The sequence below is a fragment of the Pan troglodytes genome, chromosome 13 (assembly GCF_028858775.2).
Source record: "Pan troglodytes isolate AG18354 chromosome 13, NHGRI_mPanTro3-v2.0_pri, whole genome shotgun sequence".
NCBI classification, from domain to species: domain Eukaryota; kingdom Metazoa; phylum Chordata; class Mammalia; order Primates; family Hominidae; genus Pan; species Pan troglodytes.
In genome coordinates this window covers 37730786-37758717 of record NC_072411.2, presented here as the reverse complement: position 1 = coordinate 37758717, position 27932 = coordinate 37730786, and the positions used below count along the sequence as shown (strand labels likewise).

Sequence of the window (27932 nt, the reverse complement as noted above, 5' to 3'; positions counted from 1 at the left end):
ATTTCCATGTGATTGTCAGGGAATGTGGTGGTGGTGGCTAGGAGTTAACTCTACAATAGCCTCTGATCTTTTTTTAGCTCTAGTGTCTTACCTATTTACTTTGCACAGTATTCAATTCCTACAAGGTAAACTAAGAGTTTAAAGCAAAAACTGGTTTACCAGAATTCCTACTGCAGGAGTTAAAGATAATTTTTTTTTTTTTTTTTTTTTGAGACGGAGTTTCGCTCTTCCGCCCAGGCTAGAGTGAAGTGGCGCAACCTCGGCTCACTGCAACCTCTGCCCCCCAGGTTCAAGTGATTCTTCTGCCTCAGCCTCCCAAGTAGCTGGGATTATATAGGCACCCCACCACCACACCCGGCTTTTTGTGTTTTTAGTAGAGATGGGGTTTTGCCATGTTGGCAAGGCTGGTCTCGAACTCCTGACCTCAAATGATCCGTCCGCCTCGGCCTCCCAGTGCTGGGATTATAGGCATGAGCCACCGTGCCTGGTCTAAAGGGAATATTCAAGAGAAATTAATTGCAGGCCAGGTGTAGTGGCTCATGCCTGTAATTCCAGCACTTTGGGAGGCCGAGGCGGGTGGATCACCTCAGGTCAGGAGTTCGAGATCAGCCTGGCCAATATGGCGAAACCCTGTTTCTGCTAAAAATACAAAAATTAGTGGGGCATGGTGGCAGGTGCCTGTAATCCCAGCTACTCGAGAGGCTGAGGAAGAATTGCTTGAGCCCAGGAGTCTGAGGTTGCAGTGAACTGAGATTGTGCCACTGCACTCTAGCCTGGGTGATACAGTGACTCTGGTCTCAAAAGAAAAAAAAAAAATTAATTGTCAGAAACCATGAGGTTGTGACTTTTTTTTTTTTTTTTTTTTTGAGACGGAGTCTTGCTCTGTCACCAGGCTGGAGTGCAGTGGCACGATCTTGGCTCACTGCAACCTCTGCCTCCTGGGTTCAAGCAAATCCCCCGCCTCAGCCTCCCAAGTAGCTGCGATTACAGGTGCACACCACCACGTCCAGCTAATTTTTTTGTATTTTAGTAGAGACAGTGTTTCACCATGTTGGCCAGGATGGGAGGTTGTGACTTTTTTGGTCTCCGTCCCCATGTATGATTGAAGAATTGTTGCTGAAATGCTAGCCTTACTTACGTGTCCTCTCCATCTTTGACTCTCTGCATGTCAAAAATAATTAAAATTCAACAAGCCTTGGAAGCAAGAGATTTTCACAGACCTCACACTCTTACTCTTTTCCCTGGCTATGGCTCCTTAATCTAAAATGGTTCTAAGACAGCTTCAACTTTTGATCCCAGGAGTACAATATTCACAATTGGGATGTGCTAGTTGGTGGGGAGGCATGGCATTCTCTGGGACCAGTGGGACCTTGCAAATGCGCTAAAGTGAGTGCACATCTGCACCAGAGTCTGGTAACACCTAGTGCTCTTCAATTTCATAGTAGAAGCCCTAGTCTGGGCTGGAAGATAACCAGACTCCAGGAAAGCTGCAGCTGGCAGACCCCTACCTTTTAGATTTCCCAACGGGGTGACTTTGCTTGGCTAACCAAAGGGAAAAGATGTCTATAAAGCATTTGAGCCTAAGTGGACAATTGGGTGTGCAATACATAAGCTAAAAACAAATTTATCTCACCAAACATAACCTTCTATTTTTAGTTGCCTGACAATAAGTATGTTCATACTCCAAATTTCTACAGTTGGTAATAACTTTATGATAGACAACACAGTAACACGAATCATGTCCACCAGGAATCACTGCCACAGAGAAAGGGATGTTTAGGACATTTGTAAAATGAGGTGGTTTACTGTTTTTCATCTTCTGTAAGTCTGAAATTGACTTAAATCTTCCAAAAAGGTTATTGTCTTCAAAACTGACTCATTTAAAAGGTGTTTTTAATTAAAAAAAAGACAAAGTGAGCCTATATTTGTAAACATTTATTCTCTTGAACTGAAAAAGGCTTGCATCAGCACACATTGTACAGCCTTGCAAATTACACAGAAATTGAAAAGAAGGTTCCTTGTTCATAAGTGCAATGAATCTTTGATGTCCAGTGATCCGCTGCAAACAATGAAAACAAACTGTAAAGCACTTAAGAAGTTTCCAGCACTCATCAAATGCATTTCCTTAGGTGACAAAAAATCCACAAGGAGAATGCAAATAAGTGGCATTTAGTTATTAGAGAGATACTTGAAAAAAAAAAAGTGGAAGTATTTTCCTGCTTAGAATGATTTCTGTTCCCCTTTGAATGTAAGTGGTTTAAGAGGCATTAAGAACATAATTTATTTTATACTTAATGTTCACACTACCTAAATGAATAAGGAAAGGGCCCTACAAGGAAGAGTTATGTATTTTTTGGCAATTGTTTCTGAGTTTAGAGATTCAGGGGAAGAGTAATCCTCTATTTGTGGGCTCTTCTTAGCATCCCTAACCCCCAAGGAGATAGTACATGGTTTTGACTTGGTTATTTCACTCCTGCATTCTTTTTTCCCCAAATTTTAAGTTGGGTCACATTGTGCTGGCTGCGAAAAGAAATACAGGGTGCAACTGGTTATAATCATTTTGAAGAATAATTTGCTGTACAATAGAGCTTTGGATCTGATACAAGAATTTAGAAATATAAAACAAAATAACTATAAAAGTTAGGAGGCATTTGAATGGCATTTCCTTAGAAAAACCTGCTAACTCTGTATCATTCTGATGTGGATTCCTAGTCATGTGGGGTGAAATGCATATTTTTTCCCCCTTTGCTGGATCACTGGCCTTTCTTCAAAAGCTATAACGCCATGAACACACATCCTAGGAGTCTCTATAATGTTAACAGAAGCTCCAAATACCAAGCCAATCAAAGATGGGAGAGGGCAGGGGAACCATAAAGGCGAAGGGTCCAAAGGTGGCTGTTACTGAGAACTTGCCCTTTCCAAAATGTGAAAGTCATAGTGCTTCTTGCTTGTTCTCAGCTTAAACTTGTTAACTGAGTTAATTTGTTTCTTCAGTGCATTCTGTGCAGCTGAAATGGAGGGGAATGTGGCTAAGACGGTGTAGGTGGAGGCCAAGTCACTGGGTTTAGAGCGTTCAGGGTTGGCAGTGTTGTCCCCACTGCCACAGCAGAGGGGGTGACGACGTGGTTGGGACTGGGGGTCCCGGAGCCACCGGATCTTGGCGCCAATTTTAAAGAGTTCCCCAAAAAGCTTTTCAGCTTCCATGCGAGTTATTCCATCTGGTAGTTCAGTAATTTCCAAGACCTTCCCAACAACTAGAATAGAAAAGGTACAGAATCAATACATTCCTGTTACCAAAAAAGTTGGGTAAAAAAGCACTGCAGACCCAAATATGACATGGGAAATGACCATTCGAATACACAAAATTAAAACTGTTAGGGCCATCTTTTTTTTTTTTTTTGGAGATGGAGTCTGACTCTGTCTCCCAGGCTGGAGTGCAGCGGTGTGATCTCGGCTCACTGCAACCTCCACCTCCCAGGTTCAAGCGATTCTCCTGCCTCAGCTTCCCAAGTAGCTGGGATTACAAGCGCCCGCCACCATGCCCAGCTAATTTTTTGTGTTTTCAGTAGAGACGGATGGAGTTTCACCATATTGGCCAGGCTGGTCTCGAACTCCTGAGTTCAGGCAATCCACCTGCCTCAGCCTCCCAAAGTGAGAGGATTACAGGCATGAGGCACTGCATCCGGCCAGGGACATCCATCTTTTAAATCATTCCTACTTACCCCATAGGCAAGGAATAGAGGGCTAATAGTGTTAAAGCTACTGAGCCGGGCGCACCTGTAATCCTAGTACTTTGGGAGGCCAAGGTGGGTGGATCACCTGAGGTCTGGAGTTCGAGACCAGCCTGACCAACATGGTGAAACCCCGTCTCTACTAAAAACACAAAAAATTAGCTGGGCGTGCTGGTGGGCGACTGTAATCCCAGCTACTTGGGAGGCTGAGGCAGGAGAACTGCTTGAACCTGGGAGGTGGAGGTTGCAGTGAGCTGAGACTACACCACTGCACTCCAGCATGGGCAACAAGAATGAAACTCCATCTCAAAAATAAATAAATAAATAAAAAAAATAAAATTAAGCTACTGATGTCATAGTCTTTACTGGTAGTTGCACAAATAAAAAGAAGCATTGTACAGTGGCTTCTCTAAATTAGGTGATCTCAAACATTTTTCTGAACTTCACATTTCCATTGTAAAATAAAATAAAAGCACTTGCCCTAACCACACCACAAGGCTGCTGAGTAGAAAGTTAAAATATAAACTTGAAGGTACTTTACCACAGACAGGCAACGTATTTGTTCACTCAGACTCTCTCCCACATGGATGTAAGGACAAACCCTTTCTCAAAGAACTAAGAGGCTAAGAGTTTCACTCTACTTGTTCCTCTCACACATTTCCCTGTGGCCCCTCTGTCCCTCCTAAACCTACCTGCATCTTACCATATATACTCTCACATCTCAAATGACACAGGGTCATAGGAACATATCCAAGAACCCTAAATCAGAGATGGCAAAAATTATGACTTTTTGCAGGATTCTAGGAAGAGGAAAACCCGTTTCTGTGCTGTGGTGTATTTTTAAAGACTGTCACCAGTTTGCAGACCCACATCTAGTTGCCCCTCGGAGACATACCTGTTTCTCCTGCTCCAAGGTCTGTGGATGCAGCTTTTTTAGCTTGTCTCCTTCCTCGGTTTCCATGCCTGCTGCCAGGCTGACCCTGAAAACCCACAAATAGTTGAGAAACAACGTTAATAATGCTGAAAAACACACTTTGGATGTTTAACAAATTAACACCAAAACACCTTTAGTTTGGGTTTTGCACTCTGGCAGAAGAAAATCAGTCCCAGGCCTCTGGATTCTGCCTGTGGCAGTGGCATTCCTGTCCTTCATTATGACCAATCACTTGCTGACGGTCCTTCATTAGCAAGAGTGCCCCAATCCCTAGCCACTGCCTTGTCTTTGGGTGGCACTAGAGAATTACTGCTCTGCCAAGCAGCACACCATCTTCTCCTTTGCTCTGCTCCTGATGGAGCCAGTGATAATCTGTGTAAACCAACTGGCTGAGGCACAGAGCTCTTCTTGGGCAGTGCCAACAGGTGGGCTCAGGGTTGCCCCTTACACTCTGAGGGAGCTATGATGTTCTGCAACAAAGCCTAGGAGGTTAGTTGTCTTTCCTACCTGTTGGTTTGGAATGTGTCCGTGCAGAACAGCAGGAGGATTGTACTGCAGTGGCTGGCCAAGTAATGGATACCTGGAATCTCCTGAAAGTCAATAAAATATTTTATCTTATTGCCAGAGGCCGGGCACGGTGGTTCATGCCTGTAATCCTAGCAATTTGGGAGGCTGAGGCAGGCGGATTACTTAAGGCCAGGAGTTTGAGACCAGCCTGGCCAACATGGTGAAACCCCATCTCTAATAAAAATATAAAAATTAGCCAGGCCTGGTGGTGGGCGCCTGTAATTCTAGCTACTCAGGAGGCTGAGGCATGAGAAGTGCTTGAACTTGGGAGGTAGAGGTTGCAGTGAGCTGAGATGGCGCCACTATATTCCAGACTGGGTGACGGAGTGAGAGACTGTCTCAAAAAAATAAAAAATAAAATAAAACAAAAAGTACTTGCCAGAGTTTTCTAATTGTTCAAAATAAGATGAACAGGGGAAACAAGTATGGTGGCATAAAAAAAGTATAGATAACTGACATTTTTCTTTTGGAGACAGGGTACTGCTCTGTCGACAACCCAGGCTGGAGTGCAGTGGTGCAATCATAGCTCACTGCAGCCTTGAACTCCTGGGTTCAAGTGATCTTCCTGCCTCAGCCTCACAAGTAGCTGGGACTACAAGCACAAACTACCATGCCTGGCTAATTTTATTTTAGTAGAGATAGAGTCTCACTATGTTGACCAGGCTGGTCTCAAACTCCTGGCCTCCAGCAATCCTTCCACCTCATGAGTTGCTGGGATTACAGGTACAAGCCACCATGCTTGGCTAAATGACATTTTAAACAAGAATTAAAAATTTCCACATATCCTTTTAAGAGCCCAGGCAAAATTCTGAAAAGATTAAGGACTAATAACAGTGGTTAGGAAGGAGGGTGCATGGTAGGAACTACATGTATAGAGACAGGATGGAGAGAAACTTCTCTGGATACTTTGAAGATATGGAAGAGGAAGAATCTAAGAAAACTATGACACTAAATCCTAACATCCCGTATGAAATACACCAAAATAACTACAACACACATGCCAATCATTTGAGGTGCTGAAATCCATATCACTCTATTATGATTAAAATCTTACCTTTCAGAGGAAGGAAGAAACTCTGGATAAACATTAAGTTTTTATCTCCCCAATTCACTATTAATTGCTAAAAATTTATGCATATAATATATGCATGTACACATTTACATATACTCAAACACACTTTAATAGTTTTAACCAATGGGTAGTTGTACATCCTAGGTCTTAAGTCTGCTCTTCTTAATCTTTAAGTGAAATTTGCATTTATAATTTGAACCGGTTCAGAAAAAGTTGTGTAGTTCTTAAGTGTCATTATTCGTAAGTATTCCCTTCCTAAATCAGTAAATGTGGGTTAATGAGGATGGAGATCTTCCAATTGCTTTCTATCACTCAGGAAAGCCTGAAGTCATCACACGGCAAAGGCTTAATAAATGCTGACTGCAAAAACTTTGTCTTGGATAATAAGGTTTTTGTGTTACATTTTCATTTATTTTAAGTTCTCAAATTTAGTACATTTTGTGTTTGGAGGAGGGTTATCAGTAGGTGCTAGGAAAGCATCCTCAGGAAATTGTACACCCCTTCTCCTGAGAGCTTCATAACAGAAAGCAGCAAGGTGTGGACTTCTTGCCATTCCACAAGGCTCCTTCCGGGTGAACACAGTGAAGATGCCTGGGCAGCTCCCTGGCAGGACATATGCATGACATACTCACTCTTTCCCAACCTATAGATGGAAGGGCAGATATGACATGGGGGTTTAGCACTGAGATCAGAGATGCAAAGTCAAGTGTGAAGGTGTATAAAAAATAGTTGTGAAGGCCGGGCGTGGTGGCTCACGCCTGTAATTCCAGTACTTTGGGAGGCTGAGACGGGCGGATCATGAGGTCAGAGTTCGAGATCAGCCTGGCCAACATGGTGAAACCCCGTCTCTCCTAAAAACACAAAAAATTAGCCCGGCGTATGGCACATGCCTGTAATCCCAGCTACTTGGGAGGCTGAGGCAGGAGAATAGCTTGAACTCTGGAGGTGGAGGTTGCAGTGAGCCAAGATCATGCCATTGCACTCCAGCCTGGGCAACAGGGCGAGACTCCGTCTCGAAACAAAACAAAACAAAACAAAACAAAAAAAAAAAAAAAGAAAAGAAAAGAAAAGAAAATAGTTGTAAAGAAGTCAGAGTTAAGTGCTACAATAATGAAATTTTAAAAATTTAATGAGGCTCAAAAACTTAGCATTAATAGAATACAGAGAACATTGCTTAAAAATTCTGGAATCCCCTAGATAAAGACACCTAAGATTTTTCAACAAAAGATAAAACCTTTTAATTCTACAAAATTTCAAGTATATAAAAGTATAGATAGAAAAGCATAATGTACCTATCATCCAGGTTCAACTGTGATCACCCCTGCTTTGTTTTTCCTGAAGTATTTAAAACAAATCTCAGCATTTTACTTGTAAATATTTCAGTATACAAACATTTATATCTAATGGATAACTCCTTTTTTTTTTTTTTTTAATTTTTGAGACAGAGTCTTGCTCTGTCACACAGGCTGGAGTGCAGTGGCACCATCTCTGCTCACTGCAACCTCTGCCTCCCAGGTTCAAGCGATTCTCCTGCCTCAGCTTCCTAAGTAGCTGGGATTACAGGTGCCCACCACCATGTCCAGCTAATTTTTTTCAAATATGGAGATAAGATTATAGTCAGCAGTACAAAGACCCCTCCTAATAGGCTGGGCTAGGTGTTCCTCCTGCGGCATTCATACCAGACTGTATGACGCATACTGTTTCAATTTATTTTTTTAAAATATGCAATTTCTAAATTAATTAATTAATTTATTTATTTAGCGATGGAGTCTTGCTCTGTCGCCCAGGCTGGAGTGCAGTGGCACAATCTTGGCTCACTGCAACCTTTGCCTCCCGGGTTCAAGCGATTCTCCTGCCTCAGCCTCCTGAGTAGCTGGGATTACAGGCGTGCGCCACCATGCCCGGCTAATTTTTTTTTGTATTTTTAATGGAGACGGGGTTTCACCATGTTTCAGGCTGGTCTCAAACTCGTGACCTCCTGATCCACCCACCTCAGCCTCCCAAAGGGCTGGGATTACAGGTATGAGCCACTGCGCCTAACCTTTTTTCTAAATTTAATAAGGAATTTGTTTTGTAGAAAATTTGGAGATAGAGAATTACGAAGGAGAAAATAAAAACCACCCTGGTGCTGGGTGTAGTGGCTGACATTTGTAATCGCAGCACTTTGGGAGGCCAAGGTGGGGAGACTGCTTGAGCCAAGGAGTTCGAGACTAGCCTGGGCAACATGGTGAAACCCTGTCTCTACCGAAAATACAAAAATTAGCCAGGTGTGGTGGTGTGCCTGTAAGCCCAGTTACTCAGGAGGTTGAGGTGGGAGGATCATCTGAGCCCGGGGAGGTTAAGGCTGTAGTGAGCCACAAGTGCACCACTGCACTGCAGCCTGGGCGATGGAATAAGACAGTGTCTCAAAACAAACAACAACAAACAAACCAACATCAACAAAACCCACTCTGGTAATTCCATCACTTCTAACATTTTGGTGTCTATCTTTTCAGTCTTCTTCTACATGTGTGGGCTGACTCATGCATATGTGTGTGTGTAAGTTTTTAAGGAAATTGAGATATAATTAACATACAATACAATCAATAAAATAAACATTCTTTTAAAAAAAATTTTTTTTTTATTATACTTTAAGTTTTAGGGTACATGTGCACATTGTGCAGGTTAGTTACATATGTATACATGTGTCATGCTGGTGCACTGCACCCACTAACTCGTCATCTAGCATTAGGTATATCTCCCAATGCTATCCCTCCCCCCTCCCCCCTCCCCACCACAAGTGTTGAATCTGATGAATTCTAACAACTGTAAAAGTCCGTGTAACCATACCCTGTTCCTCCACCCCCTTAAAGAACATTTCCATCCCTGGAAGAGTTCCCTCCAGTCCCTTCCCAGTAAGTTCCACACCCCATCTCTACTACTATCTGATTTTTAACATAACAGATTAGTTTGTCTGCAGCTGGATTTCATATAATTAGAATCATATAGAATATATTCTCTTTTTGTCTTATTTTTTGGTTAACATCGTGACCCGGAGAGTCATCATGTTGTTGTGTGTCAGTAGCTTGCTTTGTTCACTTTTATTGTTGCATAGTACCCTTTTAAGGATATAGCACAACTTGTTTGGGTATCCAGTCTCCTGTTGATGGACATGTTGGTCATGTCCAGTTTGAGCTATTATAAAATAAGGTTGCTATAGATATTCGTACACAAGACTATGTGAACATGTTTTCAATTCTCTTTCCCCCAAGAGTGGAATTGCTGGGTTATGTGGTAAATGATTAAAGTCTTAGGAAACTGCCATACCTTTTCCTAAAGCGGTTTCATCACTGTACACTCTTACCGCCAATGTGTGAGAATTTTAGTAGCTCTGTATCTTTACCAATATTATTTTTTAAATACTCACATGTGGATTTTGCATGTTGTGGGGGTTTGGTGTACTTATTATTTTATCACCCAGGTAATAAGCATAGTACCCAATAGGTATTTTTCAATCCTCACCCTTTCCCCTCAAGTAGGCCCAAATGTCTATTGTTCCCTTCTTTGTGTTCATCAATGTTTAGCTCCCACTTTCAAGGGAGAACATTCTTCTTTTTTTTTTTTGAGATGCAGTGTCAATCTTGTCGCCCAGGCTGGAGTGCAGTGGTGCGATCTTGGCTCACTGCAACCTCTGCCTCCCGGGTTCAAGCAATTCTCCTGCCTTAGCCTCCCAAGTAGCTGTGATTATAGGCATGTGCCACTGTGCCCGGCTAATTTTTGTATTTTTAGTAGAGATGGGGTTTCACTATGTTGGCCAGGTTGGTCTCGAACTCCTGACCTCAAGTGATCTACCCACCTCAGCCTCCCGAAGTGCTGAGATTACAGGCGTGAGCCACCATGCCTGGCAAGTGAGAACATTCTTTACTAACATTTGGTGTTGTCCGTCTTTTTGATTATAGCCATTCTAATGGGTGTGAAGTGGTATTCTGGCTTGATATTCATTTCTATAATGACTGATGTTAAATATCTATTCAAGGGCTTATTAGACATCTGCATACTACTTCAAAATGTCTGTGTAACTTGTTTTTCAAAATCACTTACCATATTGTGAATACTGCTCCCCGTCTTTGTTTGTTTGTTTTTTTGTTTGTTTTTTGTTTTTAGACGGAGCCTCTCTCTGTCGCCCAGGCTGGAGTGCAGTGGCACGATCTTGGCTCACTGCAGCCTCTGCCGCCCAGGTTCAAGTGATTCTCCTGCTTCAGCCTCCCGAGTAGCTGGGATTATAGGTGCCTGCCACCACGCCCAGCTCGTTTTTGTAGTTTTAGTAGAGACAGGGTTTCACTGTCTTGGCCAGGCTGGTCTTGAACTCCTAACCCTGTGATCCACCTGCCTCGGCCTCCCAAAGTGCTGGGATTACAGGTGTGAGCCACCGCACCTAGCCTGAATATTGCCCCCTTTTAGTGATTCTTTAGATAGCTACATAATATTCCTTGTATGAATATACCATAATTTAAGTATTCCTCATTGATGTACAGAGTTAGGTTGTTTGTAAATTTTTTTTGCTATAGGATAAACTCTTCTGTATATAAATCTTTGTGTGCATTATCCTTAGGATAAATTCTAGGAAATAAAATGGTTTCCATATTAGTTTATAATCATCTGCTTGCATATCTGTTCCCCCAAGTAGACTAAGGGTTAGTGAGGGTGAGGACTTCTCCTTATTCATCTTTATACACCAAGGGCATAGCCATTTCCTTAATAAATGATTGCTGAATAAATTTTTGGATAATCTCTTTTTTCTGTTTTATTTTTGAGTCAAGAGTCTTGCTCTGCTGTCCATGCTGGAATGCAGTGGCATAATCAGAGCTCACTGTAGTCTTAAATTCCTGGGCTGAAGTGATCCTCCCGCTTCAGCCTCCTGAGTAGCTGTGACTACAGTCATGTGCCACCACTTCTGGCTGATTTTTGTAGTTTCTCTAGACAGGGTCTTGAGTGGCCTCAAGTGATCCTTCCGCATTGGCCTCCCAAAGTGCTGGGATTGCAGGCGTAAGCCACTGCGCCTGGCCTGGATAAACTTTTGATATATATTACTCTAAGTAGAAATTAAAATACCGAAAAAATGTAGAAAACTGTGTATTATTACTATAGAGGAATGGATTCTAAGAATAAGTTAAAGTGGTTTTAATGTGATCATGTAATTACTAAACATAAGTAATTACTGAATTAATAATTATTAATTAGCAATGATACATTAAGGTTAGGAGGGTATATGGTCACAAATAGACATGCCTGAGTGTACGTGAAGATGCAGCTCTATGGAAAATAGAAAGGCAATATTACCAAGATAAATTACCAAGTGACTGGGAATGGATGTCTTAAATTCTCTGAAGTTGTGACTAGTTTCATGTGCACTTACCTTGCCCGGGGACAAAAGGTCTAGAAAATTGGGGCATGATGGAAAGTGGTGGTCCAGAGGGACGTACAGTTTTCAGGGTGGACAGCTGAGCTGGTGCTGGCGACTGAGCTGGTGAAATAATGGGGCTACTGAGTTGAGGGCTGTGCTGCAATTACAATACGTCAAGAAAATGGGTCAGCATTTTGGGCAGGCTTATTTTTTATTCTTCCTGATTACATATATGTACTTGTTAGAAAATAATTCAAACATTATAGAAGCATGTGATCTGCAACTCCCCAAAATAAACACTGGTAACAGATGGTTTCTTTTTTTTCTTTTTTTTTGAGACGGAGTCTCACTCTGTTGCCCAGGCTGGAGTGCAGTGGCGCAATCACAGCTCACTGCAAGCTCTGCCTCCCAGGTTCATGCCATTCTCCCGCCTCAGCCTCCTGAGCCTCCTGCCTCAGTCCCAGCCTGTAGCTGGGACTACAGGCGCCCGCCACCATGCCCAGCTAATTTTTTGTATTTTTAGTAGAGATGAGGTTTCCCTGTGTTAGCCAGGATGTTCTCGATCTCCTGACCTTGTGATCCGCCTGCCTCAGCCTCCCAAAGTGCTGGAATTACAGGCGTGAGCCATCGCACCTGGCCAACAGATTGTTTCTATGCACATGCATTCATACATCCATTTTTCACAAAAATGGGAACAGACTATACATCCTACTTTCGAAACTTGCTTTTGTACCTTGGCAATAATATTGCCAATACTTTTGCATGAGAGAATACATACAGTGAACTCACTCTTTTTTCATATTAAATACTGTAACATTTCATATTTAAATAATTTCATTAGAGAATAGTTCCTAAGATTGTAAAAGAATTCCCAGATTTCCCAAATGATCTTAACTTTTATTACACTGCTTTCTCTCTGTGTGTGTGTGTGTGTGTGTGTGTACACCCATATATATACATATATATCACTGTGTTTTTTGGAACTGTTTGAAAGTGAATTTCACATGATATTCCTTTAACCCAAAATAATTAGTGTCTATTTCCTAACAACAAGGACTTTTATAATATAATCAAAGTAGAATAAAAGCCAGAAAATTAACAATACAATAGTATTATCTAATCTACAGTTAATTTAAATTTTGCCAAGTGTCCCACTAATGTCCCTTATAGCAAAAGATAAGAAAAATGTTTCCCTTCAAGTCCAGAATCCAGACTAGAATCAAGGGCTGCATTTTGTTGTCATGGCTCTTTAATCTTCTTTAATCTGAAGCAGAACAGCACAGTCTCTTCTTTCTTTCATGACTTTGACATTTCTGAAGATTTGTTTTGGAAGATCAGTTATTTTGTAGACTGTCCCTCAATTTGGGTTTGTCTGCTGTATCCTCATTAAAAAGTTCATGTTATATATTTGGGAAAGGAACACCAGAGAAGTAATGTGTCCTTCTCAATGGATCACATCAGAAGGAACCTGACGTCTATCTCTCATCACAGTATTGGTGATATTTACTTCGACTGCTTTGTTAACATGGTGCCTATCAGGTTTCTCCACTGTAAATTACATTTTTTTTCCTTTGTAGTTTTAAGTATCTTGTAGGGAGATACTTTAAAAAAAAATTCTGCTTTTCCTCAGAATTTCACCCACTAGTTTTGTAGCCTCTAGTGGTGACTCTTGCCTGATGGTTTTCTTGGTGGTGATCTTCTAATTTCACGATTCTACATTTATCACTTTATATTACACTAAGGTAAGACAGTTTCATTTTCCATTTATTGATTTTTATCAGTAAGGACTCATGAATTCTTATTTTATTCTATGGATGATCATTCATTTCTATCATTGTTTTATGCCCCAAACCTCCACTCCTGATCCTGTATTCTTCAACACGTCCCTATTTTTCTTCCATCCCTTCCTTACTTTCTGGCATAGCCAAGATGGCCTACACCCATCTGGTACTTTCCCTGCACCAACTCTGGCAACAGTTATTTTTCTAAGGAGCCCTAGTTCCTTTTAATGGAGACTGGTTATTTACAAACTACCATTTCAATAGTAGGTTTATCTTATTCTTTTCAGTATTACACACTTAAGGGCATTTTCCTAAATGGCACAATAATAATCAGTTACCCACTGATGAATGTCAAGACTGTTCACAGTTTTTCAATATTACAACAGGGAAAAAAGAAATATTGTACACATATTTTTGCACTTATTATTTAATTTTTACTGGGTAAAGTTCCAGAAGCATATCTGTGGATCAAATTCTACATTTTGAAAAATGTCTCCAAAGTGCATTCCAAAGAGCTGTACCAATTTACACTACCACAAAGAGAGTCCCAGAGCTTATAACTTGATCTTTGCCAAACTATTACTACAGCAGATTATTGGTCTTCCTGAATTTTCCCAATTATATAGATGAAAAGTAGTTTTATATTTTCATCTGTTTAATGGCCACTGGTAGTTTGTGAGCTGATCTGTAATAACCTTTGTTCCCCCTCCTTTTGTTTTTTTTGAGACAGGGTCTCACTCTGTCACCTAGGCTGGAGTACAGTAGTGTGATCACAGCTCACTGCAGCCTCTACCACTCAGGGTCAAGCAATCCTCCTGGTTCAGCCTCCCAAGTAACTAGAGCTACAGGTGTATACCACCACACCTGGCTAATTTTTAATTTTTTTATAGAGATGGAATCTCATTATGTTGTCTAGGCTGCTCTTGAACTCCTGGACTCAAGAGATCCTTTCTCCTTGGCCTCCCAAAGTGCTGGGATTTTTTTTATTTTTATTTATTTTTTTTGAGACGGAGTCTTGCTCTGTTGCCCAGGCTGGAGTGCAGTGGGGCGATCTTGGCTCACTGCAAGCTCTGCCTCCCAGGTTCACACCATTCTCCTGCCTCAGCCTCCCAAGTAGCTGGGACTACAGGCGCCCACCACCACGCCCGGCTAATTTTTTGTATTTTTAGTAGAGACGGGGTTTCACCATGTTAACCAGGATGGTCTCGATCTCCTGATCTCGTAATCCTCCTGCCTCGGCCTCCCAAAGTGCTAGGATTACAGGCGTGAGCCACCGTGCCCGGCCGGAAGTGCTGGGATTACAGTCGTAAGCCACCATGCCCAACCTGTATCTTTTAAAAAAAGTTAAAACCTGGCTGGGTAAAGCGGCTCAAGCCTACGATCCCAGCACTTTGGGAGGCTGAGCCAGGTGGACCACTTGAGCTCAGGAATTTGAGACCAGCCTGGGCAACACGGCAATACCCCATCTCTACAAAAAAAAAAAAAAAAAAAAAAAAAATTAGTTGGGCATGGTGGTGTGCATGCGGTCTCAGCTACTCAAGTGGCTGAGGTGGGAGGACGGTTTGAGCCCAGGAGATGGAAGCTGCAGTAGGCCCAGAACATGCCACTGCACTCCAGCCTAGGTAACAGAGCCAGACCCTGTCTCTAAATGATGAGCCCAGGAGGTTGAGGCTGCAGTAAGCTGTGACTGTGCAAATGCAGTCCAGCCTGGTGTCAGAGGGTAACCTTTTCTCAACAAAAGATAAAACCTTTTAATTCTATAAACTTTCAAGTATATAAAAGTATAGATAGAAAAGCATAATGAAATTCCATGTACCCATCATCCAGGTTCAACTGTGATCGCCCTGGCTTTGTTTTTCCTGAAGTATTTAAAGCAAATCTCAGCATTTTACTTGTCAATATTTCAGTATACAAACATTTATATCTAACGGACAACTCTTTTTTTTTTTTTTTTTTTTAATTTTAGACAGAGTCTCGCTCTGTCACCCAGGCTGGAGTGCAAGGGCACGATCTCAGATCACTGCAACCTCCGCCTCCCGGGTTCAAGCGATTCTACTGCCTCAGCTTCCTGAGTAGCTGAGATTACAGGTGCCCGCCACCACGTCCAGCTAAGTTTTGTATTTTTAGTAGAGACGGGGTTTCTCCATGTTGGCCAGGCTGGTCTCAAACTCCTGACCTCAGGTGATCTGCCCGCTTTGGCCTCCCAAAGTGCTGGGATTATAGGCATGAGCCACTGTGCCTGGGTTTTTTTTTTTTTTTCCAAAGAGTTGGGGTCTCCCTCTGTTGCTAGGGGGCAGCGCAGTGGCATGATCATAGCTCACTGCAGCCTTGAACTCCTGGGCTAAAGCAATCTTGCCTCAGCCTCCTGAGTGGCTGGGACTACAGGTGCACACTGCCATGGCCGAATAATTTTTTGTATTTTTTATAGAGACAGGGTTTCACCATGTTACCCAGGCTGGTCTCGAACTCCTGCGTTCCAGGTCTGCCTTAGCTTCCCAAAGTGCTGGGATTACAGGCATGAGCCACTGCGCCTGGCCTTAAAAAATGTCTTTTGATCATTCAATATCCAAATAAGATCCACACATTATATCTGATATTATACCTCTTGAGTCTCTTTTAATGTATAACAGACCAAGCTCCTATTTCAAAATGCCATCTATTCAAGTAACAGGGCCAATTTGTCAAGTAAAATGTCCCACTGGTATCAGGTATCAGGTAATTTGTTTTTGTTTCTTCTTATATTTCCCATAAACTAGTAGCTAGGGTTAGAGGCTTGAATAGATTCAAATTTTGGTAAGAGTATATCATAAGTAATGCTGTGTACTTCCTTCTATACCACATGAAGAGGTAAATAATGTTTGGCTGGCCCACTTTTAGTGATGTTACAACTGATCAGTGGATTCAGGGCTGTCTCTCAAATTCATCCATTTAAAATACCCCTCAAATTTTTTTTTTAAGTGAGCAGTTTCTCAACCAAAACTTTTTAATCTAATATTTTTAGATCTGCTGATGATTTTCTGGCAATTTTCTAATTCTACCATTGCTTCTGCATTTATTAACTGGATTATTCTACAGAGAACATTCCCTTATCAACTATTTGGTTACATTAATATATAGTCATATGGGAAAGGTAGGATAAATGCTTATTTTTCTTCACCAAATTTTAGATCTAGTTTATCTTTTTAAGTTAGAAAACACTTTTTTGAATACGCAGAAGTTAGCAAATAATATTTAAACACTGATTCTTTTTTTCCTCCTTCTTTTTTTTTTGAGACAGAGTTACACTCTTGTTGCCCAGGCTGGAGTGCAATGGCACGATCTTGGCTCACTACAACCTCCACTCACCTGGGTTCAGGCGATTCTCCTGCCTCAGCCTCCTGAGTAGCTGGGATGCATGCTACCACCATACCCGGCTGATTTTGTATTTTTGCATGTGCCACTACACCCAGCTGATTTTGTATTTTTAGTAGAGATGGGATTTCACCATGTTGGTCAGGCTGGTCTGAAACTGGGTGATCCCCGTGCCTCAGCCTCCCAAAAAGTGCTGGGATTACAGGGGAGAGCCACCGCGCCTGGCCCAAATTCTTTTATTAATCTGGCTGACGGGATTTCAAATTCAAGCCTTATAAGTCAATGTTAGGTAACAAAAATGTAACGTTTCAAAATGATAATGAACAAAACCATCTTACCTGGACAATATTGTCTACACTGCTAAATTCTACACACTTCTGTCCTCTCTGGTGATCACAGTAATATTTGTTTTGTTTCCACTGCGGGGGTGAGTGGGCACAAGATTGTGGATTGTTTGGTACACTGAGCTGCATCATCACCATCCCCCCACCAGGTGGCGGTGGTGGGCCAGCTGAAAATCAGAATTTAGGATGCTACAGTCAGAATATTTTAGCAACTAGTTGGTGTTTCTGAACACTAGGATAACAGTAGTAATTTTACATTTCTGAATAAAATTTTACTATTAACTAAGAAAACCAGGTTGAAGCCCTAGTGCATCACACTACAAGTATTGTGTGTTTAAACAGGCATTAAGATGGACTCTGTAGGCCTAAACATCTCACTTATCATAAAGGTAATTTGGAGTAAACAGGAACAGCTGGAAGAGTAATGACAGAAGGCATAGGAAATAACCCTAGAGAGTATCAATACTTCTGAGAAAGGAGAATCAGGATAGTACTGTGATAGCAGCAGTAGAAGGAAAGGAAGAAGTGGACTGCACATGTTAACTATGATTCAGTACAGCACCCTCAATATTGTGGGTGTATTTCAGCACATCACAAATTGAGAAGCTTTTTGTAGAAATGCCTAAGGAAATTAATCGAACTATTTCTCATATGAACCAATCATTATCTTATTTTCACTGATTTCTTTATACCTGTACATTGGTGGCCTTGAAGCTGCTGGGAACTGCATGGTGAAGTGGTTCGAGGAAACTGTACTTGTTCTGATCCTGGATGTTGCAGGTAACCTACTGAAGAGCTATGGAAAAAACAAAAAAAACAGCATAATGAGAGGAGGATGACTATAAAGATTCTTGAATGGGCTGGGCGCGGTGCTCACGCCTGTAATCCCAGCACTTTGGGAGGCTAAGGCGGGCGGATCACGAGGTCAGGAGATCGAGAACATCCTGGCTAATACGGTGAAACCCCATCTGTACTAAAAATACAAAAAATTAGCCGGGCGTGGTGGCAGGTGCCTGTAGTCCCAGCTATTCAGGAGGCTGAGGCAGGAGAATGGTGTAAACCCAGGAGGCAGAGCTTGCAGTGAGCCGAGATTGCGCCACTGCACTCCAGCCTGTGCGACAGAGCGAGACTAATTACTAAGAATAGAGGAAACAACAGAACATGTTCTGACATAGTTAACAAAATACTGACAAAAATTAAAGGCTATTAGTGTGAAACCATTAAGTTACTGCTGTATTTTTTAACAGTTTTTTTTTTTTTTTTTTTTTTTGAGACGGAGTTCTGCTCTGTCACCCAGGCTGGAGAGCAGTGGTACGATCTCAGTTCACTGCAACCTCTGCCTCCAGGCTTCAAGCAATTCTCCTGCCTCAGCCTCCCAAGTAGCTGAGATTACAGGTGTCTGCCACCACACCCGGCTACTTTTTGCATTTTTAGTAGAATGGGGTTTTGCCATTTTGGCCAGGCTGGTCTTGAACTCGTGACCTCAAGTGATCCTCCTGTCTCAGCTTCCCCACATGCTGGAATTACAGGTGTGAGCCACTGCACCTGGCCTGAGCAGTCTTTCAGACTCAAATTAATATGGGGTTTGTCATAACATTATCTCTGAAGTTTTTTCTAGAATTTTTTTATAATAGTTAAAAACCACAGAATGATACTATTCTGAGAATTCATGAGTAACTGAGAGCCATAATTTATATCTAAAACTCTATTGTCTTTGTCATTTTAAAAAGCTGTCTTACAAAAACAGTATTTCTTAATTTAGTTGGAATAACTTTTTGCACCTGTGTCTCGTATAATTGCATTAAACTTTATACAAAACTACTGAATTACAGAGAATACAGGAAGACATGTTAAATGACAGTATGATGATGCAATCGGTAAAATCCAGAATATGGGAAACTCTTAAGACAAATGTGTAAAAACATAAGCAATATTTGCGGGGTGGAAGGAAATACAAATATTAACTGGATATTTGATGTAATTAATGAATTAACCTCAATATTTTAAGATATGATATGTGGGGTTTAAAAAATCCTTCAGGGATACATATGCTGAAATACTCATGGATATGAAATACTATGATGCCTGGGATTTATTTCAAACTAATATTGGAGGGAGAAGAGGCAGAGATTTATATGAAAACAGATTAGTAATTACATAATTGGTGATGGGCATATATGGGTTCAGTATACTTCTGTTTATATTTATATATGTTTACAGATTTCCATAATAAAAAGTTAATTCTGTCTTTCAGGCTGACAGTTAATAAGAATTAGTAAAGCTTTATGCCTTTTTAGGGGCAGTAACTCAGAGCGGTTCAATAAAAGGGAAAAAGAAAGAGATATAAAGGGAGGATTTAATAGAAAGTGATTTTGGATCATAAGTGAAAACAGTACTTTCTGAAATTTATGTTAATTATGGTTGTAATGTATAATATAAGTATTAGCTACCTGTGGAAATAATACAGCTTAAGTCTGTAAATGTGCCGAAATTGAGGAAAACAGAAAGGTCCCCAGAGGTGGAAGGTTTTTTAGGCTTTGTTCTAACCCATGTGAACAGCTCTCCTGAGCCATGCCCCTCACTCTGATCTTGTTTGCTAAGGTCTGACACATGTGGGTGAAAGCAAGCCATCCTGCCAAGGGAAGGGAATACTCAGGTCGGTCACTGAAGTAAGCAATATAGCCCATACTCTACTAAATTACAAACTGCAATTTCATTTTACCACTCTAGTGGGTTTCTAGCACTAGATTACCCGTTAGGTAAATGAGTAAGAATCAAGTTTTAGAATTATGTAAATGAGTTCCAGGCCGCTACTAATCTTCTGAGAGACATATAGATAATTCAAGGGACATAGACTAGGCAATGAGACACCCTCTTAAATCACTTAAACACTTTAGAAAAAAGAAAGCATAGAAGTCAGTATTTACACTCTCTCTTTAAAAATACAAGTTTTCAAAGTTGATATCCTGCCCTTTAACAGAAAAATGAAACATCAATCTCAAATAATCCCATTTATCCCCAAACTTCCTGAAAAGTCCTGACATAAAACTATGAATGGGCCAGCCCCCCGCCAGGCCAGCCGCCCCGTCCGGGAGGTGAGGGGCGCCTCTGCCCGGCCGCCCCTACTGGGAAGTGAGGAGCTCCTCTGCCCGGCCACCACCCCGTCTGGGAGGTGTACCCAACAGCTCATTGAGAACGGGCCATGATGACAATGGCGGTTTTGTGGAATAGAAAAGGGGGAAAGGTGGGGAATAGATTGAGAAATCGGATGGTTGCTGTGTCTGTGTAGAAAGAGGTAGACATGGGAGACTTTTCATTTTGTTCTATACGAAGAAAAATTCTTCTGCCTTGGGATCCTGTTGATCTATGACCTTACCCCCAACCCTGTGCTCTCTGAAACATGTGCTGTGTCCACTCAGGGTTAAATGGATTAAGGGCGGTGCAAGATGTGCTTTGCTAAACAGATGCTTGAAGGCAGCAGGCTCGTTAAGAGTCATCACCACTCCCTAATCTCAAGTACCCAGGGACACAAACACTCTGCCTAGGAAAACCAGAGACCTTTGTTCACTTGTTTATCTGCTGACCTTCCCTCCACTACTGTCCTATGACCCTGCCACCTTTGTTCACTTGTTTATCTGCTGACCTTCCCTCCACTACTGTCCTATGACCCTGCCAAATCCCCCTCTGTGAGAAACACCCAAGAATGATCAAAAACAACAACAAAAAAAAAACTATGGATATGTAAACTAAAAAAAAAATAAAAATATCCACTTTCAACTGTATTAAGGCCACTGCAATAAAAATTATTACCAATATTTTTTTCCTGTTTAGGAGCTGCCTCTTCTCTACGTAAGGTAGAGCCAGACAAACTGCTGTGAAATGCTTCTACAAGATCACTGGAGATTGATGAAAGACATTATAGGATATCCCACAGGTTTCTTCTGAGTTTTTTTTTTTTTTTTTTCCGAGATGGAGTCTCCCTTTGTCACCCAGGCTGGAGTGCAGTGGCGCAATCTTGGCTCACTGCAAGCTCCGCCTCCCGGGTTCATACCATTCTCCTGCCTCAGCCTCTCGAGTAGCTGGGACTACAGGTGCCCGCCACCACGCCCGGCTAATTTTTTGTATTTTTAGTAGAGACGGGGTTTCACCATGTTAGCCAGGATGGTCTCGATCTCCTGACCTCGTGATCCGCCAGCCTTGGCCTCCCAAAGTGCTGGGATTGCAGGCGTGAGCCACTGTGCCCGGTCCTTCTTCTGAGTTTTTTTACAGTGCTCATCTTATTCCTTTAACATTATAGGGTAATTCAGAGAAATTCCCCTTCTCTCCAGTTAATTATTTCTTCATTCTTACCATGTTTTGGAATTGAAGCCATGATTAAAAAAATGACAAATATAATGTATTTTTAAAGTTAGAAACTTACTTTATCAAAGTGTGATTTTATTTATTTATTTATTTTAAACAGACAAGGTCTCACTCTATTCCTCAGGCTGGAATGCAGTGGTGTTATCATAGGTTACTGAAGCACTGAACACTTGGGCTCAAGTGATCCTCCTGCCTCAGCCTCCCGAGTAGCTAACTACAAGCGCCCACCACTGCTTAATATCAAGCAATATCAATGCTTGATATTAAGATATATTCACTAGATCTTGCAAATTCAAGTGACAGTACATTGCTATTTTAATGCCTTTGACATTTAATACCTGACCTAGGGCAAAGCACCATGTATTTGGGTGTCAGAAGGGAGCAAAGGGCTGTGTTCCAACTCTACTTGTTATTCGTTATATGAGTCTGAACATGTTATTTGAACTTCAGCTCTTTCATCAACAAACATGCAATTAGCACTTAAACATGCAATTAGCACTTGCCTTACCAAACTATGATGAAAGATTTGGCCAAATAATTCAAAGTGTAAACAGCCAAACATAAAAATGTACAACTTCATTAATAATCACAGAGCCAAATTAATACATGTTGCCATTTATGAAATGTGAAAACAGTAAAGCGGAGTCAGTACATATTGGGACTGTGAATCAAAGATTTTGACAAAATGTACCATGGACCTTAATAACAGTCACATCCTTTAACCTACTAATTCCCTTCTAAGGACTCATGCCAAGGGAGTAATTAAAATTGCTTACAAGATGGTTCAATAAAGTAAAAAGATACGACCTAAATGTTCTGCAATAGGGTAAATATATTATTGTATATTCATAAAACGTAAGAGTATGATCATTAAATTATATTAATGAATTTTTAATAGGATGAAAAATTTTTTACTATGACCAATAAGTGAAATATATACAGTAAGATTTCAGCTACATTAAAACTCTGTAAGAGGCTGGGTGTGGTGGCTCATGCCTGTAATCCTAGCATCTGGGGAGGCCGGGGAGGACGGCTCACTTGAGGTCAGGAGTTTGAGACTAGCCTGAAACCCTATCTCTGCTAAAAATACAAAAACTAGCTGGGTGTGGTGGTGCATGACTGTAATCCCAGCTACTTGGGAGGCTGAGGCAGAAGAATCACTTGAACCCGGGAGGCAGAGGTTGCAGTGAGCCGAGATGGCACCACTGCAGTCTGGCCTGGGCGAAAGAGTGAGACTCTGTCTCAAAAAAAAAAAAAAAAAGCATGCATGCATTTTGTAATTATAAATAATACTTTAAAAATGCTTTTTGAAAACTGAAAAGTTTAGCTTTTAAATGTTATAGTGACAGTTAATTTCAATGAAACAATTTGAATCTGCTTCAGAAAACTTCAGCAGATGTCAGAGTATGGCCATTTGAAGATGTTTATGCTGATATTCTGCAATATAAACCTTCAGTTCAGCCGGGCGTGGCGGCTCATGCCTGTAATCCCAGCACTCTGGGAGGCTGAGGCAGGCGGATCACTTGAGGTCAAGAGTTCGAGACCAGCCTGGTCAGCATGGTGAAACCCATTTCTACTAAAAATACAAAAATTAGCTGGGCGTGGTGGTGGGTGCCTGTAATCCCAGTTATTCAGGAGGCTGAGGCAGGAGAACTGCTTGAGCCTAGGAGGCGGAGGTTGCAGTGAGCTGAGATCACACCACTGCACTCCAGCCTGGGCAACAGAGCAAGACTCTGTCTCTAAATAAATAAATAAATGAATAAATAACCAATTCATTTGCGGGTCAGATGCTCAACTAGGCTTGTAGTCTCTGGAAGAAAACACCAACTTTCTGCCTCATAAGCTTTCTCAAAGTCATAGTAATTTCCATTTTATATATATTTTTTGTGGTGAGGGTATATATACCTAGTATAATATAAACTTTCAATCAATCAGAATTTGACTATATGCTCAATTAATGAAAATAAATGTCAAAATCTTTAATGTGTCATTTTTTGGGTTTTCCTTTAAATGCTAATAGCTGATTTATCTGGGCTTTCTGGTTAAATGCTCATATTTATAAAAGCATTAATTTATAGCTCATCTATTCCCTAATGTGAGCCATTAAAAAAAAACTGAATTTGACTAAAAAATGAAGTATTAAAAAAAGGGAGTGGGGACGCCTGCCCTAAGATTGTTGCTTTCACAGAGCATTGAATGTAGCTTTGTGTTTCTTGGCAGCTAAGATAAAATGGTGAGCCCAGGGATTATATAACTGCCAGGATGATAAGGAAAGCAAGCAGTTAGGCCACTGGCAGGTGCTGGATTGCAGAATATCATAATTGTATTCTACAATAAATTTACAGCATGCAGTTAATTATAGAGAAATCCAGCCTTCCAGTATCACATATAAAACATACTTCATGTTTTACTAGGAAACTTAGAAGCTGGGCTGGAAATCTTGCCCAAAGAGGATTATTTCCCATTTAATAAATAGGTAGGATGCAGAAGTACCTGCAAGAAGGGCTAATATATTCCTTAAAAAGGAGCTCTGAACTTTTTAAGTACTTAAACAAGTATTTGCATGAAACCTAAAAAAGAGTCTACATTATATATTTAATGGAAAAGATGTCTTCGGCTTGAGAAATTGGAGGGTAGGTATCATAAACACAATTCACCACAAAGATGTCTCTGATGCTCCTGGAGAATGACTGATCTTGAGATGGGGCATATTCTGACCAGTGCATTAGGATGAACCAGCCATCATCAAGCAGCGTATTAGCAGATCTGTTAGAGACAGCACTTTAGTGGGTCAATGAAGTGATAGAAAACACCTGCTAAACAATAATTTCAGTTTTAGTATAGTTGATTCTATGCTGCTCTCTTTTGCCACCTCTTAAGTCTGTTCCTAGACTGAGATCTCTTTATATGTTTTTCTTTTTTTTGAGTCAGGAGTCCTGCTCTGTCACCTAGGCTGGGGTGCGATCTTGGCTCGCTGCAACCTCCACCTCCCAAGTTGAAGTGATTCTCTTGCCTCAGCCTCCCGAGTAGCTGGGATTACAGGCACACATCACCATGCCTGATTTTTTTTTTTTTTTTTTTGAGACGGAGTCTTGCTCTGTCGCCCAGGCTGGAGTGCAGTGTCATGACCTCGGCTTACTGCAAGCTCTGCCCTCCTGGGTTCACGCCATTTTCCTGCTGTAGCTGGGACTACAGGTGCCCGCCACCATGCCTGGCTAATTTTTTTGTATTTTTAGTAGAGACGGGGTTTCATTGTGTTAGCCAGGATGGTCTCGATCTCCTGACCTTGTGATCCGCCAGCCTTGGCCTTCCAAAGTGCTGGGATTACAGGTGTGAGCCACCACACCCAGCCATTTTTTTGTATTTTTTAGTACAGACGGGGTTTTGCCATGTTGGCCAGGCTGGTCTCAAAACTCCTGACCTCAGGTCATCTAACCACCCTGGCCTCCAAAAGTGCTGGGATTACCAGCATGAGCCACTGCGCCCAGCCTTTTTTTTTTTTTTTTTTCCTGAGACAACGTCTTGCTCTGTCGCCCAGGGTGGAGTGCAGTGGTGCAATCATAGCTCACTGCAATCTCAAACTCCTGGCTCAAGCCACTGTATGTACATACCACATTTTCTTTATCCACCTGTTGATAGACACTTGAATTGCTTCCACCTCAGGGTTTCTTTCTGAGGGTGATGAAAATGTTTTAAAATTGACCACGGTGATGGTTGCACACATTTGTAAATACACTAAAAGCTACTGAAATGTACATGTTAAGTGAATTGTATAGTATATAAATTATATCTCAATAGAGCTGTTTAAAAACAAGATAAATAAGAACATGGCAGAATGAATAAAAATGGTGCACACAGTAGTCGCCCCTTATCTGTGGTTTTGCTTTCCTTGGTTTCAGTTACCCTCAGTCAACCATGGTCCAAAAGTATTAAAAATGCCAGAAATAAACACTTTATAAGTTTTAAATTGCATGTCATTATGAATAGCATGAAGAAATCTCATGGTGTTCTGCCCAAGATGTGAATCATCCCTTTGCCCAGCATATCCATGCTGCCTGTTAGTCATGGACACTGTTTGCTCCTGACATTTAGCTATCAACACTGTCACGACTTGATGATCTAGATCACCTGAATCAAATGATCCTCCTCCTGACATCCTGTTGGAGAGTCAACAGTAGCCAAACATTATGTCACAACGCCTACAATCATTCACCTCACCTCACTTCATCTCATCACATATGCATTTCATCATCTCACATCACCACAAGGATGAGTACATTTATATGTATGCATGTGTATATATTTACTTTATTATTATTTTTTGGAGATAGGGTCTTGCTCTGTGACCCAGGAGTGCAGTGTTAAGATTGTAGCTCACTGTAACCTTGAACTCCGGGGTGCAAGTGATCCTATCACGTCAGTCTCCCAAGTAGCTAGGACTACAGGTGTGCACCACTACACCTGGCTAATTTTTATAGGTTTTTTTTTTTTTTTTTTTTTGGTAGAGATGAGGTCTTGTTATGTTGCCCAAGGCTGCTCTCAAACTACTGGCCTCAAGCGATTCTCCCATCTCCGTGTCCCAAAGTGTTGGGATCACAGGCGTGAGCCACTGTGCCAGGCCGATGTACAATATTTTGAGAGACCATATTCCTGTAACTTTTCTTACAGTATACTGTTATCATTGTTCTATCATTAGTTATTAATCTATCACTGTGCCTAATTTATAAATTAAAACTTTATCGGAGGCATGTATGTATAGGAAAAAACATAGTACATACAGGGTTCAATTCCATGGTTTCAGGCATTCACTAGGAGATCCTGGAACATATACCCTCTGGATAAGGGGGACTACTGTACATGAAAAGTATTTACAAAATCCTGTTGTATGAAATCACCCACAAAAGGTCGAGACTTAGGAAAATTAATAGCATGGGAAATTCCACATGAAAATAAACTGCCATCATGTGTCTTTTCTCTTTATGTTTTTGTAAATATTTCATGGCTGCTATTTCAAATTATTTTTTAGATGGGAGAATAGGAACAAGTGTATTCTTCTCAAGCAATAATTGATTCATTTGAAAAGCAAGTCATACATCTACTACAGCTTTTAGTGACTACTAGAAGCGATGTCTTCGAAAATTTATGAACAGTTGTCAAGGTGTGTTAAGTCATTTGGTTTTCTGCCTTTTTAAACCACCCTACATCTTATTGTCAATGGCAGTTAAGCAAGCTTCCTGAACTTAATAATATTACTTAATAGACATGTGCTCTATTCACTTAAAATGCTGTAAGTCATCAATAAAATCCATTTGTGAACTATAGCAGCCTGAATATCAAACATTTATTCTTCTGAATTGAAGATACTGGAGCAATTAACACAGAACAAACACCTTTAAAACTCACTGGTCCCACTATCTGAGAAACGGTCTGTGACAACTAAGTAAATCTCACTATGACTTAAGCTAAACTTAATCAGCCTAGCAGAAAAATAAATGGAGAAGAAAATTTAAACTATTCAAAGGTTACCAGGTTACTCCACGTTTTTTTTTTTGCATCTTTTTATTTGGATTCTTATGTTAATAATAGCACTGTTATAATTTGTTTGGCCACAATTTAAATTCTGGGGTGGATTATCTTTGTGATAAAATTTTAGAGGTAGAATTTAAAAGTACAGCAATTTTGCATTTTGTTAAATATCCCGACTGATTTATAGAAAAATGGGCTTGATATGCCTAGCAACCAGTAATGTTTAAACGTCTCTATGCACAGTATTGCTAACTATATGTTTTAGCCTACTTTTTGTGTTCAAGTTGCCTTAATTCTCATTTTTTGGATTGCTGGTAAGACAACATTTTCCCATGTGAAAACTTACTATCAGTTTTCTTCGAGTAACAATTTATCTCTATGGATTATTTACTTGTAGTCTCACTGTTACCATCTTAGAACATAGAGAAGTGATAAAAATGTTCTATATAATAAGCTTTTATTAGGCATACTTGTCACATTTCCCCTGTATCTTGCTTCTTTCCTTTGAATATTAGTCTTAATATAGCTGTAATGGATTTCTATATTTACAAAACTTTAGAACATTCTTCTACTCTGATAATGTACTTGATATCTTGACTAATTCACTGAGAAAAGCAAAGCAATCAGAAAAGAATTTCTCTTGCTGCCATATCTATCCATCTACCCATATCTGTATCCTTATACTCTCCTTGTCCTCGTTTACTGCCCATGAAATCCTCTGCACTGTTATCTAAGGCTAACCCGCTTCCATTTTTGTGGTGGCTCTCACCCTCCCTGGGGACCTTACAACTCTCTCTCTTGTCCCTTGCAGAGGCAAATCTTCTGTATCTACTAAGCCTTTCCCTTCAGCATACAAACACATGCATCTTTCTTTCAATCAA

At 40.9% G+C, this 27932-nt stretch overlaps 1 protein-coding gene across 32 annotated transcripts in view; it reads right to left on the bottom strand.

The window, feature by feature from the left end:
- Window positions 1-1920: 1920 nt before the first annotated feature.
- Window positions 1921-27932, bottom strand: part of R3HDM1 (R3H domain containing 1) — a 123208-nt gene continuing 97196 nt past the window's right edge. For 24 of the 32 annotated variants that reach the window (XM_024354818.3, XM_054679774.2, XM_024354821.3 and 21 more), the window contains 6 exons: window positions 17856-17959; window positions 17158-17330; window positions 11700-11844; window positions 5173-5255; window positions 4627-4711; window positions 1921-3254 (listed from right to left, as the gene is read on the bottom strand). In XM_024354818.3, coding sequence (XP_024210586.2) covers window positions 2899-3254; window positions 4627-4711; window positions 5173-5255; window positions 11700-11844; window positions 17158-17330; window positions 17856-17959 — 946 coding nt within the window. In that variant the 3' untranslated portion in view covers window positions 1921-2898. Of the gene's footprint in view, window positions 3255-4626; window positions 4712-5172; window positions 5256-5882; window positions 5976-11061; window positions 11358-11699; window positions 11845-17157; window positions 17331-17855; window positions 17960-27932 lie in introns of those variants that run through there. The other 8 variants (XM_054679787.2, XM_063791133.1, XM_063791134.1 and 5 more) reach the window with 3 other exon arrangements.